Here is a 17,387-nt window from a genome sequence, read left to right as displayed (position 1 = left end):
ATCCAACTTTGTCACTATGGAAATGAATGCAAATGAAAAACAATGAAGTAACAGTTTAAACCTGTGATGAATTTATCAAAAAGTAACTGGCCCCGTACTGATTGATGAAGGTATGAGAAAAATAGTACCCTATTGCTTGTGGCAATACAGATTGACACGATCTTTTAGAAATACTTATCAAACTAGGAAGAGGTACCAGAAGTCTCACAAGTGTTCATAATCTTTCACTTAGCGATCCTACATTTGGAAATACAACTCCAGGAAAGTATCATAGAAGAAAAAAGCAATATGCATAAAGATTCTTCCCCTAGTGTTATTTATTTATAACAAACAAATGGAAAGAACCCAAAAGGTCAGCAATAGGGGGTTATTACGGTACACTCATTTTATGTGTTAAAATGTATGCATACATCTATTTGATACATTAAAAATGACAAATATGAAGACTAGGTAGCATCTCTCAAATATTCATGACATACTATGAAGAGAAAACAGCAGAACACACAATTTGATCACTGATTAAAACCATCTAATCATGCTGGATGTACACGGCAGTGGGAAAACTGAATACGGATAAATGAAATAATGAAAGCGGGTTATATTTTGGAAAGAGTTGTCCATATTTGCTGTTTCCAATGCCTCCCCTCCGTTTTTTTTAGACTCACTCTAGTCAGGCTTTTCCCCCTAGTCCTTGTCCAAAGCTGCCCTCCAAGTCAGGGTCACCAGCGTCACAGGGGTTTGCTAAATCTATCGGTCAATTCTCAGTCCTCTTCGTACTTGATCTGTCAGAAGCATTTGACAGGGTTGACACCTCTCTCCTCGGTATGCCTCCTTCACATGGCTGCCAAGACACTCTCGCTTTCCTCCCACCTTTCCGATCACTCCCCAGAATCATGACTGGTTTTCCTCTTCTCCGTACCCTCCTCCTGGCTGAGGACCCCATGGCTCATTCTTTGATTGTCTTCTCTCTGTCTTGACTTATTCCTTTGGTGATCTCATCCAGCTTCATGTCTTTAAATACTCTCTATATGCCAACAACTCCCAAATACACATCTTCAGCCCAGATCTCTTTTCCAAACACCAGATTCCTACATCAAACTGACCAGCGACATCTTCTCTCAGGTGTGTAACAGGCATAGAAGATGCGACACATCCCAATGAACCCTTGTTCCTCCTTCCTAAACCCACTCCTCCTGCAGTTTTCTCCATCCAATAAATGGCAACTCCATCCTGCCAATTGCTCAGGCCCAGAGAGGCTCATTTATCCCATTCTTTCACACCCCACGTGCAATCTATCAGGAAGGTTTGTTGGCTCTATCTTGAAAATACCTCCAGCTTCAGGCCACTTTTCACCACCTCTACCACTACGGCCTTGGTCTGGGGCACTGTCCTTTGTCACCTGGACTATTGCAATCATCTCTTACAAGTCTCCCTGCTTCTGCCCTTTTTCCACTAAGGTCTATTCTCAGCAAAGCAGCCAGAGTGACCCTTTTAAGACATAAAACAGGTCACGCGCCACTCATCTGCTTAAAATTTTCCAATGGCTCCCACCGTGTTGAATAAAAGCCTGAACCCTTCAGGTGGACCACTGCCCACACCCTGCTGGCCTGATGCCCTTCTCCCCGCTTCCTCACGAATTCTGCTATATGCACACCTGCATCCTTGCCATCCCTCAAGCGAGCTAAATGTGATCACGCAGTGGAGTTTTTGTTCGATCAGCTCTCTCTACTCGAAACGCTCTCCCCACCTCCTTCAAGTCTTAGCTCAAATCTCATTTTCTTGACAAGGTCTTCTTCCTGAAGACCTTTACCACTGTCCCTCCCCGCCACCCACAAAGGTACCCCAGCACACCTCAGCCCCATGCTCTGCTTCCCCTGTTCCCATAACACTAATAATTTTCTAATATACTACATAATCTGCTTACTTATTCTGTTTATTTTCTGTTTCTTCTGCCAAAATGAAAGCTCTGTAAGGACAAGGATCATTGCCATTTTGAACTCTCACGTACCCCACCGCTCCCAGAACAGTGCCTAGAACATTGTAGGAGGTCAATAAATATTTGCTGAATGAACGAACGCTGGATGGTGGATTTAATTTGTTGCTCAATTCTATTGTGTCTAGAACTCTTAAGAGAGTAATTTCAGTCAGTGGACACACAGAGGATTGGTCTGAGCCCACGGCTCTGAGTGCTTGGGCCCTGATGGTCACATACATACCGCATCTGTATCACTGGCTCCGTGTGCGGAGATGGTACCCTCCGTCCAATGAGAGCACCTTCCAGCCAAAAGAAAACCAGTAGCCCTATAGCTGGTAAAACTACCAGAGAGAATTCTTCCTATTGTGGTTCTCATTTACTCACCTCCCAACACATACCCCCATTTCTGCCATCATCCCCTCCAGAATAAACTCTGCCACTGCATGATACTCCGTCCTTCTATCTCTCCAACAGCTCCCAGAAGCACCTGGAAATCTCACTCCCACCATCAGATTTTAATGAGGGGGATGCACTCAGCAATTACAAACAGGAAAGGACTGATTAGGGGTCCTGTACATCAGTGTTTAACCCAGCATACCGTGCAGCCCTCCAAGCATTAACCTCATTCCCCATACATACTCAATTAGGCATATTTACTTCTCATTATCCCGTATGCAATCATGAGTGCTAATAAAAACCTCGGCTACCACCAACAATGCAATTAATGCCATTAGCCGTCTCTCAGAAACTCTCCTATGCTTTGGTGCCAACAATAGTCTGCTCATTCACCCACTTGGTCGTGCATTCATGCACGTATGCCCTTTTCTACATAGCAAAGGTCAAGTGCACACCTACTACGTGCCTTACCAGGCAAAGGCCTGGGACTAGACAGATGAATTAGACATTGTCCTGCTCTAGAAGAGCTAGTCTCGGTAGGTAAATGGTTACACTACAGAGCGATGAGGGGCACAGCAGAGGTATGACCAGGTGCTACTGAAACCCAGAGGAGGAAGTGGATGGAGAAGCCCAACTCCACTCCCAGCACCAGTTCAAATCCCAGCTCTGCCATGTTTTGACTCTGAGTGTTGAGCAGTCGATTTCTACCTCTGAGTCCCATTTATAAGGTGGGGATAATCACCCTAGCATGCCACAGGGAAGCTGGGATGATTGAATGAGTGATGTCTCTCCAGTTCCTCTCCCAGCACACAGCACGGAGTGCACACTCAGGAAACAGGGGCCACTGGGATTTGGTGCCCTAATCTCAACCTTCAGACACGTGCCTTTGTATCCCATTTTCCTCTTGCCTGAAAGGACAAAAAGGAATCCCACAGTTCAGAAGGTGGAGAGCGAGACAGAAACATTGTCTTTCCTCTGTACACATGAACAAATGGGGCAGCGAATTTCCGAGGACAGGAATAGTCTTGGCCGAGAAGGTGCGTGATGGATGAGGCCCAAATACACATCAACTCTCCCCGGCTGGGGTACCTCGACCTGGGTTCTTCCACCTGTCAGACAACATGCTTCTTCCTGTATCAACCTATGCCTCCATCATAGTCACAGAGACAAAGACACTAAGAATCTTCACTCTGGGTCAGGATACCTGGAGCACAGATACGATGTGAGGGTGGGCTGAACGGTATGATGGGCTAGAGGCACATACAGTCAGACCACTCCATGACAGACACATACGTGTGCATGCTGGCTGCTGGGGACCTGCTTTGGGGGCAGTGACTGCTCCAAAATGGTCTGGCAATGACAAGGACACATCTACCTTATATGAAAAAAAATCTGTATGCGTGGAAATCAATATATGTAAAAAAAGAATACATGTACATATACACATAAACACACATGACTGGGAAATTTCTGGAGTGATACACAAGAAATTGATAGCAGTGGTTGCCTCTGTAAAATTGGGGAGATGGGTTGTGAGAGGTGGAGTTTTAGATTCTATTTAAAATCCTTCTGAACTGTTATTTATATATGAGCATACATTATCTATCTATATCTACATTGACATCTCTGTCTAACTCTACGTGAAACAAAACACAATCTGGCTTCATGAGTCCCTGCTGGTAGCTCTTCCAGACTTGGGGGCTGGGCAGGAGGTAGAGGGATGGGCAGAGGGGATGGGAAGGGAGGACGGCCAGGAACTTACTGGTGTTGTGGTCTATGAAGTAATCTCCAACCTGTGGGTCATACGCCTCTTCCCATCCCAGCGGCAACTCATCACTAATGCAGTCAGCAAAGGTGAGCGGTTTGGTGTACCTGGCAAGGGAGAGGAGAAACAGATTCCATCAGCCCACGGTCCCCAAGACCCCGCAACACGTAGCTGCTCTCAACCTCCCTGCTCCTCTGCGCCGACCCACCAGATCCAGAAGCTTTGCACTGTGACACCAGCTCTGCTGTCCCCGGGAAGATGAATGCATAACTGAAGCAGCAGGATTAGAGCACCTGGGAGGGAGGCGGGGAATCTGCTCGGCTCCCAACTCTGCCACAAACTGGGAAGTGATTTGAGCAAGTCACCTGCCTTCTCTGGGCCTCTGTTCCTGCATCTCTAAGTGAGGGGGGGTCACAGGAAAGGGCTCGAGGGTCAAGTCTTACTTCCGGACTTGAACTCCAGCCCTCTCTGGCTGCTCCACCTGCAATTCACTTGTCCACCACAGCCCCAGCCATCCCCCCGGCTCTAGCCCATGTCTGTCCTACCTCCTTCCCCTCTGGAAAACTAGCTTACTGCAGCATCTAGAATAGCAGATGTTCCCTCCTTGTGAGTTTGGCCAAAAGCCGTATTTCTTTGCTTCCTGGGCCGATTCCCAAATGCCTGTACCCACTGCTGTCCTTCCCTGCAAAATCCAGGCCAAACTGATCTTTTAGCGATAACCACCCTCTAAGTCACCATATTGTGGGGAGTGAGGTGGTGGTAATCACCCAGTCTTGGTGGCTAAGTCAGATGGACAGACAGACAAATCACCCAACGAAACAAACAAAGGTTTTTCAAGGCTGGAAAACACCATAAACCCTTGGTCAAGCACTTTAGCCAGCGTGCAGGGAGCCGGGAATCTAGGTACACAAAAGTCAGCCTGAGTGGCGCCCCCAGACGGCCCCTTTGGTTTTTCCCCATAGCTGTATCTGCCTAAAATACATATTCTAATATTCTCCCTCTCCTGTCTGCTCCCAATCCTCTCCCAATTCTGGAAGCCCAGAAGGCTCTGCTTCAACACTCTTTAGACAGATTGGCAAACTGAGGTACAATGGGAGAGGAGGAAAGATGAGTGGGACGGGGTCTAGGATTCCTGATCAAGAACTTCCCTCCAAGCCGCAGGAAATGACTCTCCCATCTTGTGCAATCTCCTTCCCTCTTAAACCCACTCCAAATCAAGCTTAAAGCAAAATATGTGGGGAAAAAAGAAACACTGAAAGAGCCCCTGGTGGATAGACCTGGTGTGTTCATGTGCCGCTATATATCTAGGGTCTGGTAGGCTAAGAAAAGTATCTATTGACTGAAGGAATGGATAGCCCCAAAGCTTCTGTTAGTCAGTAATTTACTGCTGTATTGTGGGAGACAAAGGATGAGGCAGAGGCGTATATGATATGCAACAGACTAAGCCCTATCCAATAAGGATTCAATAAGCATTACTTACCAGCTGTGTGAGTATGGCAACTTACTGTCCCTCTCTGAGCCTCAGTATTTTTATCTGAAATGTGGGGATAATAATAACTCTCCAGGTTGTCAATGTTAAATAAAGTCATGTTTGTAAAAACATTTAGTGCAGAGGCTGGTGCAAATGGACGCTCAAAGAACATTCTTCTCTGCTTCCCAGAAGGGGAAACTGAGACTAAGAAAGATTAAATAACATTCTCGATGTCCATAACAATGAGAAAGCTGGGATTTCAAGCAAGGCACTCTGTCTTCAGAGCCCCTGCTGTGAGCCAAAAGGTTCTCTTGAAAGTTGACATCTTCAATGCATCTCCTGAGTCCCACGCAAATTACAAGCCACCGTCTTGGAGTAAAAGAAGGAAGAGGTGGGGAAGACACAGGTGATTTCCTCGGGTCAGAAGGCACTTCATTCAGGAGCACCTTTGCCAACCTGGATAAAGTTTCTGCAAAGCTGTCTTCAGCCCACTCCACCACTCCACCCCACGCCCTGCATAGACTTCAGAAACAAAAGACCATGTCCCTCAGTACTCCTCCTCCTCAAACTACTGTAAATGATTTGTTCCCACTTCCTCATGGAGAATGAAGACCAGTGACCAACAGCCAAATCTCATCCAACATCATTTCATCTAACACAGCTTTGAAAAGGCCTCTGAAGGAAAACTCCATACAGAGGTATACTCCTCCACGGCAAGTGACTCTATTACTGAGGACAGATAAATCTGGGAGGGAACAGGAATGCCTGAGCCAACCACAGTCAGACCTTTGTTTCTGACTCATTCCTCTCCCTGGGCTCAGCCCTGAGAAGCCCCACCTGCCAGCCTGGCTGGGGAGATGGGAATCTTGTTAGTTACACTTTGCAACGTAGAAAATCAAGAAGATAAAAGATACATCTCCTCTCCACAGCTCCCTGAATCCCTGTGTGGATCATCACCTTTCAAAATTCTTCTCTGGGGATGAATTAAATGATTTCATCAGTGGTGCATCTAAGCAACAGAACCTTATGTTCCCCACGATCGGTGCTCAATAAACCTTTGTGGAATGGGTGAATACAATAATGAATACCTAAGAACAAAAATTAATGGTGTGTTCTATATTTTGCCAACATGGAAGGATGCTCTTAACATACTATGAGGAAAAGCAACATTGTTGAAGATATATACAATGGAATATTACTCAGCCATAAAAAGAAACAAAATTGAGTTATTTGTAGTGAGGTGGATGGACCTAGAGTCTGTCATACAGAGTGAAGTTAAGTCAGAAAAAGAAAAACAAATACCATATGCTAACGCATATATATGGAATCTAAAAAAAAAAAAAAAAGGTACTGATGAACCTAGTTGCAGGGCAGGAATAAAGAGGTAGACATAGAGAATGGACTTGAGGACATGGGGTGGGAGGGCGAAGCGAGGGCTAAGTGAGAGTAGCATCGACATACATACACTGCCGAATGTAAAATAGTTGGCTGGTGGGAATCAGCAGCACAGCACAGGGAGATCGGCTTGGTGCTTTGCAATGACCTAGAGGGGTGGGATAGGGAGGATGGGAGGGAGGCTCAAGAGGGAGGGGATATGGGGACATGTGTATGCATATGGCTGATTCGCTTTGTTGTGCAACAGAAACTAACACAGTATTGTGAAGCAATTATACTCCAATAAAGATCTATTAAAAAAAAAAAAAGCTACAGGACACTGTTACAGTATATGACATTTTGCCTAAAATGCATATATGTTTGTAGAAGAGGAACTGGAAAGATATACATTAAAATGCTATCTTGGTATAGGGATTTTAACATAATTTAACTTTTTCCTTTCTAATCATTTTTTTTAACTAGTTTCTCTGTGATATTCCTATATCAGTTGGAATTAAAATATTTAATAATGGCTAAATCTAGGCCTAGAAAACAAGTTACGTACATGTCATGTTCCCTCTCTGGGCCACAGGCACTCTTCCTTTATTTTACCAGTGAGAAAACACACCCAACGTCACGGAGTTGGCAAACACCAGAGCTATAACCTGAAGCCCCATTGCCTGACTACAGAACCTGAGCTTTGCTAATAAAAACTGACAAGACCAAGGGAGTCTCAGAACAGTCTGGAGCACAAAGGAAGCTATGCCCGAGATACAGATGATGAAGCTGGGCAGGGGGGAAATCTGAAGCAGGCAGAAGGCACCCAAGCTGCGTCCTATTTGCAACTTTAGTATTCTATATCTTGGTGCAAAGCTACTCAATACACTTGGATAATGCACGACCGCTTCATGAAAAGACAACTGTTTCACAGTTACCACGACAAGGGATTCACTGAGCTCTGTGTGTGAGGATGGGGACTGAGGGAGGAGCGGCAGGTCTAAGACACCCAAAATGCATCACTTTTCCAGAAAACCATTAACTCCACTGATTGTTCCAGGCTTGGACATCAAGAAGTCAGACCTGAAGTAAATGTTAGATACAAGTATCAGTAATGTACCCGACATTGGATATCCTACCAGGGCTGAGATGCTGATTCCTGCCTGCAGTGAACACAGACATCGTGCCCAACAGGGATAAAGAAGAGGGAATCCAGGGGACCCAATGTTAGATGGAGGGGGCAAGAGGAGAAAGGAAGGCTTTGGGTTTGATATTCAGGCTTCCCTTCAAAGCGATCATGGAAAAAAAACCAGAGGGCTGATATCCAGGCTCCCAGAGCTCTTCCATGGGAAAGAGAAAAGCTTCTATTGGAAGACTATGCAACTTACAAGAAATCTGGACAGCAAGATTCTCTCTGGAACAAATGCCAAGAGGGAGATGAATTATTCAGTGTGCAGAGACATGTCATTCAGGGAATCAGGATGAAGAGAAGCATTTTTAGCTGCACAAGGATTTAAACACACACACACACACACATATATACATGTGCACACACTTCTCTTCCCAGAGAGAGGAACTGTCCGTTTAAACCAGTCTCCCCTGGGAAACTGTGGGTGCTTCTCTGGCCTGCAGTGCTTCCCCTTGGGCAAGTGCCAAGAATGTGAGCTGGGAAGAGATGTCTGCTTTCAGATGTGGCCAGGCCTTGGGGGCCTGCCTGCAACTCCCAGCCCCCATCCCCTGTTGAAGCGATTCCCCCCAGTCCAGCCCGGTACAGTCCCTTCCTCCAGCCTCCAAGTCCTGGGCTGCTGAAAACCCAGATCGTGAAATCAAATGACCCAAATGCCGGAGGGGTGAGAGGGAAGGAGGGAAGAGCGCCAAAAGAGAACTAGTTCTGCCTCTTCTTAATTACAAATCTCTGAAGGAACACAAACATTCCTGAATGTTTCACAACAGGCTCTCCTGGAAAAAAGGGGCCCGGATGTGTTGCCTTGGAGACAGGTAGGGTCCTGTGGGATCACCTGTCCAGGAACACAGGCCCCTCGTCCTCTTTCCAGCTCCACATCGCCATAGCTGGCATTCAGTATTCAGACAGCGCGTCTTTTCTAAGGAGGCAGCTCAGAGAAGGAGCAGAAAGCCTTTTGCCAAGTCTAACACTGGGTGGTGATTCTCTTGGGACTGAAGAACGCATAACATATCTTTCATGTTCCTAGTGCTTCCCGAGCAATCTGAACGCTTCCCACAGTAACCTCTTTATCGCCGTCCAGCGGGATGCTGGCCCCCCCAGACCGTGCTCTCTCCGAGGGCCAACTGGGCGGGATCGCTTTCTAAAGGGCCCTGCAGACTGCATGCCAAGAACTGTCCAAACTTTCAGCCGAACCTCTCCTCCCAGCCCAGGCACAATGGCCAGGCCGGTTCTTCCCGCCCCAGGGTGTTTCACATGCATAGTTCCCATAGCTCAGGATTACACAACTCCTGAGGACACGCCGCCGCCACCACCACCACCACCACCAGACCGCGGCAGAGCCCCAGTGCTAAGCAGCCCACACCTGCAAGGCTGGGGTGGCCAGAGAAAGTGCAATCTTTGCAATTCTCCTTCCTCCCTTTAATTCGGTTTGGTGCAAACACCTTCATTCATTCCTTAAACAAATCTGGGGATGAAAAAAAATCACCATCTCATAGTTGGTGAGGACGGCTGAGCACATGAAACACAGCTGAACTGGAGCAAACACCCAGCTACAGAAGTGGACGAGACAGACAGGACCTTGCCCTTACACCCCCGTCAGGGAGACACCCCAACCGGAAAATGAATCCACAGGATCATTTCAGAGACTCATGCTATTCAGAAAAGTACAACAGGGTAGTGGGATTATGTGTAAGGGTGGGGCGGGGCAGGGCAGTCAAGGGAAGCAGGGGAAGCTTCTCGGAGGAGGTGATCTTGGAGGGGAGACCGGATGGTAGGAAGCAACAGGAATGACGAGTACAAAGGCTTTGGGGAGGGATGATGGTGTGAGGAACAGAAAAGAAAGCCGCGTACCTTCACGTTATGAGTGATGGACTGGAGGTAGAGTGGGCAGAGGCTGGGCTTTTGGGGCTCTGGGGTCCCCGTTAAGACTCTGAGCGCCACCCTAGTGCCGAGCTGCAGAAGGCGACCCAGAGAGGCTCTCTGACTCACCCTCTCCTCAACTCCTTTCTCCCTCCTTTCAATCAGTCCTCCAAGCAACAAGAATTTATTGCGTGGGCTTCCTTGGTGGCGCAATGGTTAAGAATCTGCCTGCCAATTCAGGGGACACGGGTTCAAGCCCTGGTCTGGGAAGATCCCACTTGCCGCGGAGCAACTAAGCCCGTGCGTCACAACTACTGAAGCCCGTGCGCCTAGAGCCCGTGCTCCGTGTAACAAGAGAAGCCACGACAACGAGAAGCCCACGCACCGCAACGAAGACCCAACGCAGCCAAAAATAAATAAATAAAATACATACATTTATAAATAAAAATTAAAAAATAAACTCAATCAGGCTTTAAAAAAAAAGAAGAATTTACTGCATGGACACAACAGCCTGGTCCCACGCCAGACACGACGAGGGCTAAGACACTTGAATAAGCCTTGTTTCTGCCTTCGAGAGCAGAGGGTCTGGCCAGGCAGCCGAGGCTTACACTGAAAGCAGGGAGTAGCCCATCCCTGTGATAGCATGTATAGCGGTTACGCTACCTTAGACTGTGAACCCCAGGCAATGAGAGGATGCAGGGATAGTTAATAAGATGCTAGGTCAGCTGTACAGATGTGAAAGACCAAGGGGGTGGGAGAAGGGAGAGACTGAGACGACGGGGTGTAGGCGGGGGAGGCTGGAGAAGGAAGTAGTCCAGGGAAGACGGTGGTGGGCTTCACGGCTAATGGGGAGGCCGGGTTGTTGCTACCCACAAAGGCTGCAGAATTGATGCTGGGCTGAAACCCAATCTCTGCTTCGTCTACAACCACAGGTGTGTTACTTAACCTTGTTAGGAGTTTCCTTCTCTGTGAAACTTAGAAATTCCAATCTCACAAGGGTGTTGCAGGGATTAAATGAGATAACCCATGTAAAGTGCTTAGCACAGGGCCTGCCATGTAATAAGCCCTCAGTAAATGTGGGCTGTTAACAGCTGAGAGACTTCCGTGCTCTGCACACCGTGAGAATTGTGTCATCTCTCATCTTAAGTTGGTCGGATATGTTAGCTATTATCATATCATCGTCATCATCAAAATCACTGTCCCCATTTTTCAACTCGAGAGATACGGGTGGTGGTAAAAAAAAAAAATCATAAGCTCTAGGGGGGTTGCAATGCAGGCGCCATCACTTACTCACTCTGTCCACTTGGGCGTGGACCCTAACTTGCCTGAACCTGCTTCTCCATCTGTAAAGTGGGGATGCTCAGAGTGACTACCTGGCTAAAATGAGCTATGCTTGAGCCCACGGCACACAGGGCTCAACCAACATTACCTGTTCTTATCAGTTAGGTTTTATATCCCTTTCCATGATGAGGCAAAATACTTGTTCATGCTAATAGCCAGTAAGCCTTGCACTGTATTCCACCGCCTCCTTTCCTGGAGGACTTGGCACTCTGTTTTTTTTTGGGGGGAAATTAAACCAGAGAAAGTTAAGAGGTGGCAGCTGGATTGGCTTTGGCTCTCAAAATGTGTTCTCTGAAGGAGGCATTTACACCAGGAATTTCCAAGTTTTCTTTCCCTCAAACACTTCCATCCCTCTACTCTCAAAACACCTGTCTCGACATTCTGGTTATTCGACCCCCAGACTTCCTTGCTTCCCTACTTTGGTAGGACTGGTTTATCCAGAAGCTTTCTTGGCCTAGTCACTCCCTCTCATTCCTGGCATTCTCCTATGGGGAGGGAAAGTTCCAGACTGTTCCCCCTACCCCCTTCTAGTCTTTAATCCAGGCTTCCACAAACCAGTGGCTTACCTCCTCCTGCTAAATCCTGCCTTCATTCTGTCCCCCGAACTGAGTTCTTGGGATCACACACCTGAGCCTTGGGCCTGTTCCCTTCCTTCGCCTCCATCCCCATGTCTTTATGCCTACTCATCCCTGGATACCCTCCAGCTCACTGACACAGTGGTGATTCTGCTATTCCTCTGCATCTCACTTGCTGGGATTTAAGATTAAGATTCTGAGAACCAGATCATGGATTAGCCTAGGCATGGCCAACTGACTACTGGGTGGCCAAATTCAGCTTATAGCTATGTTTGTCTGTCTACTACAGTGCTGTGTTTTAAGAATGGAGCTAGCGTGCCTTTTGAAGGCAGGCACTCTCTAGCTGCATATAGTCCCCACTGCTCTCTAACATCTTTCTCCTGCATCTTGTCTTATCAAGAGGCAGCACAGAGTAGAAATTAGGAGCACAGGGCTTTGGAGCCAGACTCCTTGGGCTTACATCTCGGCTCTGCCAGTTTCTAGCTCTGTGACCTTGGGCAAGATACTTAAACTCTATTCAGCTCAGTTTTCACACTTGCAGAACAGGAGAAATAATCATACATTGATTGAGCATGGATTCTGTGCCAGGAACTGTTCCAAGCACTTTACATATGTTAACTCACTTGGATCTCATAACAACGCTTTCAGGTAAGTACCGTTCAAACCCACCTTACAGTGTTCTTTGAGCATTAGATGAGATAATGGATGAAATATCACTTTGGTATATAGTGCGTGCTCAATAAATGTGAGCAACTCATTATTATTTTCATTGCTGTCCAAATGAGGCACCTGATGCAGGGGTATTAAGGAATGTTAAAACTGAGTGTGATATCTGGGATCTGACAAATCAACTCCTTGTTTTATTGGTGAGAAAACTGAAGCACAGAGAGAAAGACTTGCCCAGAGCCACCCAAGGACCCAGTAGCAAGGCTGAGACTAAAACCTGGGGAACAACCCCAGACCTGCATCACACTCATGACACCAAGAGATCAAGTCAGCCTGGTGCTGAGTTCAGCTCCATCTGAGATACAAAAATCATCTGAACAGCCTTCAAGAAATAGTTATTGATAGTATTGTCCTGGGCTAACTAACCCTGTTATACTGGAAGGAGAATTATCACTGGGCCAGAACCCGTATGAAACTATGAAGTTCCCATTCATGGATAGACAAGGTTGGGAGATGGGTCTTTCGTTTTGCTTGTTCCCTTGTTGGAGGGTAATTCTCTTAAAGCCCAGTACCACAGCAGAACAGAGCACTGGGTATACATGTTTGTCCTTCACCCAGCTCCATTCGCATTCCCGAATTGGGAGTTAGGCTAAGGAGGTTCTGTGCCCTATAGAAAGGGCCAACAGAACCAAATGGGACTCCCAGTTCCATCTTTCTTAGCTGTGTAATCTTAGGCATTCCTTCCCCAGCTCTAAGCCTCAGTTTCCCCATAGGTATAAAGCAGTCAAGAAAACCTGCCTCACAGGGCTCTGGTAGTATTGAATGAATTAGTACATGGGAACAGCTCAATAGAGCCCTTGGCATGTGGTGCTGGGCAGACATGCAGAGCTCCTCCTTTTTGTATTTATGACCCTGAGGGCACTCAACCCCCAGCTTTGCTCCTTTCCAGTCCCAAGAGCTGGGTTTCCAAGGGGTCCTCCCAGGTGCTGGGCTGCCCAGGAGCTTCCAGCTTGACGGACAGAGGCCAAAGCCACCCTTCCCTGGAATCTGGCCATTCCTGTTCCTTGAGCTCTGACCCTCACCCCAGTCACGCAGCTTGAGGAGCTGATCCTTCTGGAAATGGAACGGCCATGAAGGCTTCTCTGGGATCCTGACCTGTGGCTCCTTCCATGACAACACAGTTTAGGCAGAGCACTGGAAGGGGAGTGACGAGATCTGGGTTTGAATCCTGATGTTGCCACCAGATGAACCAGGCCCTTGGGGAAGGCACCCACCCTCTCTGGGCTTCCCATCTGTAAAATGAGGGAGCTGAGATGTAACATTTCTAAGGCCCCCTTTGCAGCTTCAGCATTCACAAGTCTTCTATCTTGCCGGTCCCCAAAGTCAAGGGCATTGTGAGGCTGCAATGAAACAATACATCTTTTGCTGAAGGTCAATTAAGTACTAGGCACTGGACCATATGCTCTATGTGAAATAAATCATGTCCTTTACCTTCACAACATTTCTGTGAGGCAGATACAGCCGCCCTCATTTGACCAACAGGAAATTGATGCTTCACAGTAATGCAATAATAAAAATAAAAGCTGAATTTCATTGAGTATTTACAAAGTACACATAGACTGTGTTTCAACGATTCTGAGCTGCACATTTTAAAATACACTTTAGCATCTCCGAAACTGGGATGTGTGTTAGCACTGCTGACATCTTACGACACTGTCAGCCAGGCTGCGGTCCTGATGGAGCTGTCACCGCCCGTGTGTGCACAGACATCAAAGGTGTCATGGGCTTGGGATAAAATCTCAGAGACAATAGTGGAGCACTTTTAACCCCTAGGAACCAAATGATTGTGGGGAAGGGTGGAGAAGGCAATGAACAGACACGTTTAGCAACATTCCCAAAGCAGGAGTGCAAGGGAGGCTACCACTGCATAATTGCCACGCTGGCTGCAGAGCCCAGCACCGGAGCCTTTGAGCTGCTCTGTGGGCCCTATAACAAGGCTGCATCACCAACACCCTTGAGGGCACCAAGGACGACGATATTAAAAGCACAGACATCAGTAATTCTGAGCTAAAAATTGACTCCAAAGAATTGGATTCAGAATGATAAGATGTATTAGGAACACTGGAGCTTTATTTTTGTTTAGGTATTCCTTTTATTTTTTTTTTTGTATGTAAAAAAGTGATATGTGAGTAACAAAAAAAACCTAAGCTTGAAAGATTTATTTTGATGAGTATGAAATAAACATTCTAGTTAATTTAAAAACATTGAGTCATAATTTAATTGGTAGCACTTTTCCTTTCTTAGTGGCACATAAAATAATGGTGCTTCTTAAAATCAATGTTATGTTGATTTGTAATAACCTTACGCTAGAAACAATCCAAATGTCCATCAATAGGGGAACGGATAGACAAATGTACATCCACACACTGGAATACTACTCAGTAATAAAAAGGAACAAACTATTAACACACACAACAATACAGACGAATCTCAGAAACATACTGGGTAAAAGAAACCAGGGAAGAAAGAGACTGTACTGTACGATTCCATGCATGTAAAATTTTAGAAAATACAAACCAACCTTAAGGACAGAAAGCAGATCAGTAGTTGCCTGGGGAGGAGTAGAGGGAGAGAGGGATTATAAAAGAGCACAAAGAAAGTTTCGGAGGTGATGGGAATGTTTGTTATATTGATTATGAAGATAGGTTCATAGACGTATATGGGTATGTCAAAATTCATCAAATTGCACTCTTTAAATATATACAAGTTAGTGTGCTTCAGTAATTCCTCAATACAGTTGTAAGGAGAAAATAAAGGAAAACCCCATATTCAATACTATATGATATCAACTTATTTAAAATAACCTTAGTACTACTATTAGTTCCATTTTACGGATGTGGAAACTGAGACATAGAGAGGCAAGCTGATACATCCTGGGACACTTAGTTTGTCAGGAGGCAAATCCAACTGGCTTCAATTTTCAGCTCCGCCACTGAGGAACTATAGCCAAGTCCCTTCCTCACCCTGGACCACTGTTTCCCCGTTCCCACCATAAGAAGACGACACAGTGATCGCTAAAGGACCTTTCAGTACTGAGTTTCTAAGACTGTGTCCTAAGGAACTGTCCAAGGTCACACAGCCACAGAGGAATGGATCCTACTGGCACTCAGGTTTCCTAACACTCCCTAGTCTCCCTGGCCCATATGCACTCGTTCTCTGAACACCCCTTCTGACTTCCCCTTATTGTATACAGCGGTTTTCCTCAGCCCTGAGCTGCATCAGAATCCCCTGGAGGGCTTGTTAACTCACAGAGAGCTGTGACCCACTCCCAGAGTTTCCGATTCTGGGCTGCACTGAGAATTTGCATTTCCCACAAGCTCCCAGGTGATGCCAATGCTGTTGGTCCCAGCACCATACTTAGGACGACTGGTGTATAACATCCCCTATTTAATAACTGCAGGAACTTTAGAAGTGGTATCGAACCTTGTGTTCGAGAAATCCCTCTCCTTCTCCTTCTCTTTATCAAAGCTTTCTGCCTCCCGTCCCACTCTGAGGGCCTGGTCACGGCCCCCCGGCCTCTCTCTGAGCACATCCTGGAAGCAGCTGTATCAGCCCTTTCCTAGTGTTTGCTGAGCTCCTGTCCCACACACACTGTCTTGCCTGAGGTTACACAGCCAGTGAGCACACAGCAGCACACGGACCTGATTCCAGAACGCAGGTTCTCAACCCCTCTGCTCCTCTGCACTTAGGAGATCCTCAGTGAGCATCACTTTCTGTCCTCCCACATTAAACCAGCCCTCTACCCTTTGCATCCATCTGCAGACAGAAGGCCAAGCAGAGCTGGGGGGCGGGGGGTGAGGGGGAGTAATTGATTGCACCCTGGCCTACTGGCTCACAGGTGCCCCTGTTCTGCAGGTGTGGGACCAGACCACAAAGCCCACTGGAGCCATCTCTGCAACCACCAAGGGTGTCCTGGGTGCCCTTTGTGTCTTCAGATTCACACCCGTCACCTCATGCTATAACCCACACGGCTTCTGTCGGCCCAGGCCCTCCACACTCTACATCCTGCTACCTCTGGCTGCCCTTATATTTATATATAAGGGGCTCCAAATGCCTGGCTTCCAACCAGCCCCCTTCTCCAGGTCATTCCACCAGGACCACCAGCAGAAGCCCTTTCAAAGCTGAGCCACGCATTTCACACTACAGGCATCCTGCCAGAGCTCCGGGGGGGACATGGCATTGGACCCCCTACTATTCTACGGGCTACATTGGCAGGGCAGCCCCCAGGTTGCCTGCCCAGGCAGGTAGGGACTTCCTAATAACCTTTCCTAGATGCTCTGGCTGGCATGTGTAGGAAAGCACAAGGCAGCACGGCCTGGCCATGTCTGAGAATCTCAAAATCTGTAGATGCCCAAGTGTTTGCCGATTGCATCACGGTGGGCCGACTGATCTAGCCCAGAAGCTCGCCTTGCCTGTCCATGTGACCGCTATTTCTTTATTCTCCAAGACCACAGAGGCCTATAGTGACTGATTACAAAGGAGCTCTGCACAGGAGGTGAAAAGAAAATGGTTTTTACCTCTGAAAAGTACAACTTTAAGGGTTTATTTTCCCTCCCATTATTTCTTTTTAAAGAAGAAAACAGACCGTTGTTCCCCAAAGGGAAGCCCTACCTGCGAGTCAACGTTAAACACCAGTGTTCTGAGCTGAAGGCGGCCGAATTAAAGTCAGCAGTGAAACAAATAAGCAATTAAAACAGCTATTTGGGGAAGCCCTGGAAAGCAGC

At 47.0% G+C, this 17,387-nt stretch overlaps 1 protein-coding gene across 1 annotated transcript in view; it reads right to left on the bottom strand.

Annotated features, from left to right (window-relative positions):
• Positions 1-17,387, bottom strand: part of WWC1 (WW and C2 domain containing 1) — a 147,584-nt gene that overhangs the window by 69,713 nt on the left and 60,484 nt on the right. Inside the window, exon 2 of the mRNA XM_061189920.1 lies at positions 4,134-4,243. Within this exon, the coding sequence (XP_061045903.1) occupies positions 4,134-4,243 (110 nt within the window). The remainder of the gene's footprint in view (positions 1-4,133; positions 4,244-17,387) is intronic.

Source organism: Eubalaena glacialis, chromosome 4 (assembly GCF_028564815.1).
Source record: "Eubalaena glacialis isolate mEubGla1 chromosome 4, mEubGla1.1.hap2.+ XY, whole genome shotgun sequence".
In the NCBI taxonomy this organism is placed as follows: Eukaryota; Metazoa; Chordata; class Mammalia; order Artiodactyla; family Balaenidae; genus Eubalaena; species Eubalaena glacialis.
Note: the sequence above shows the minus strand (reverse complement) of the source record. Positions and strands in the feature narration are given on the sequence as shown.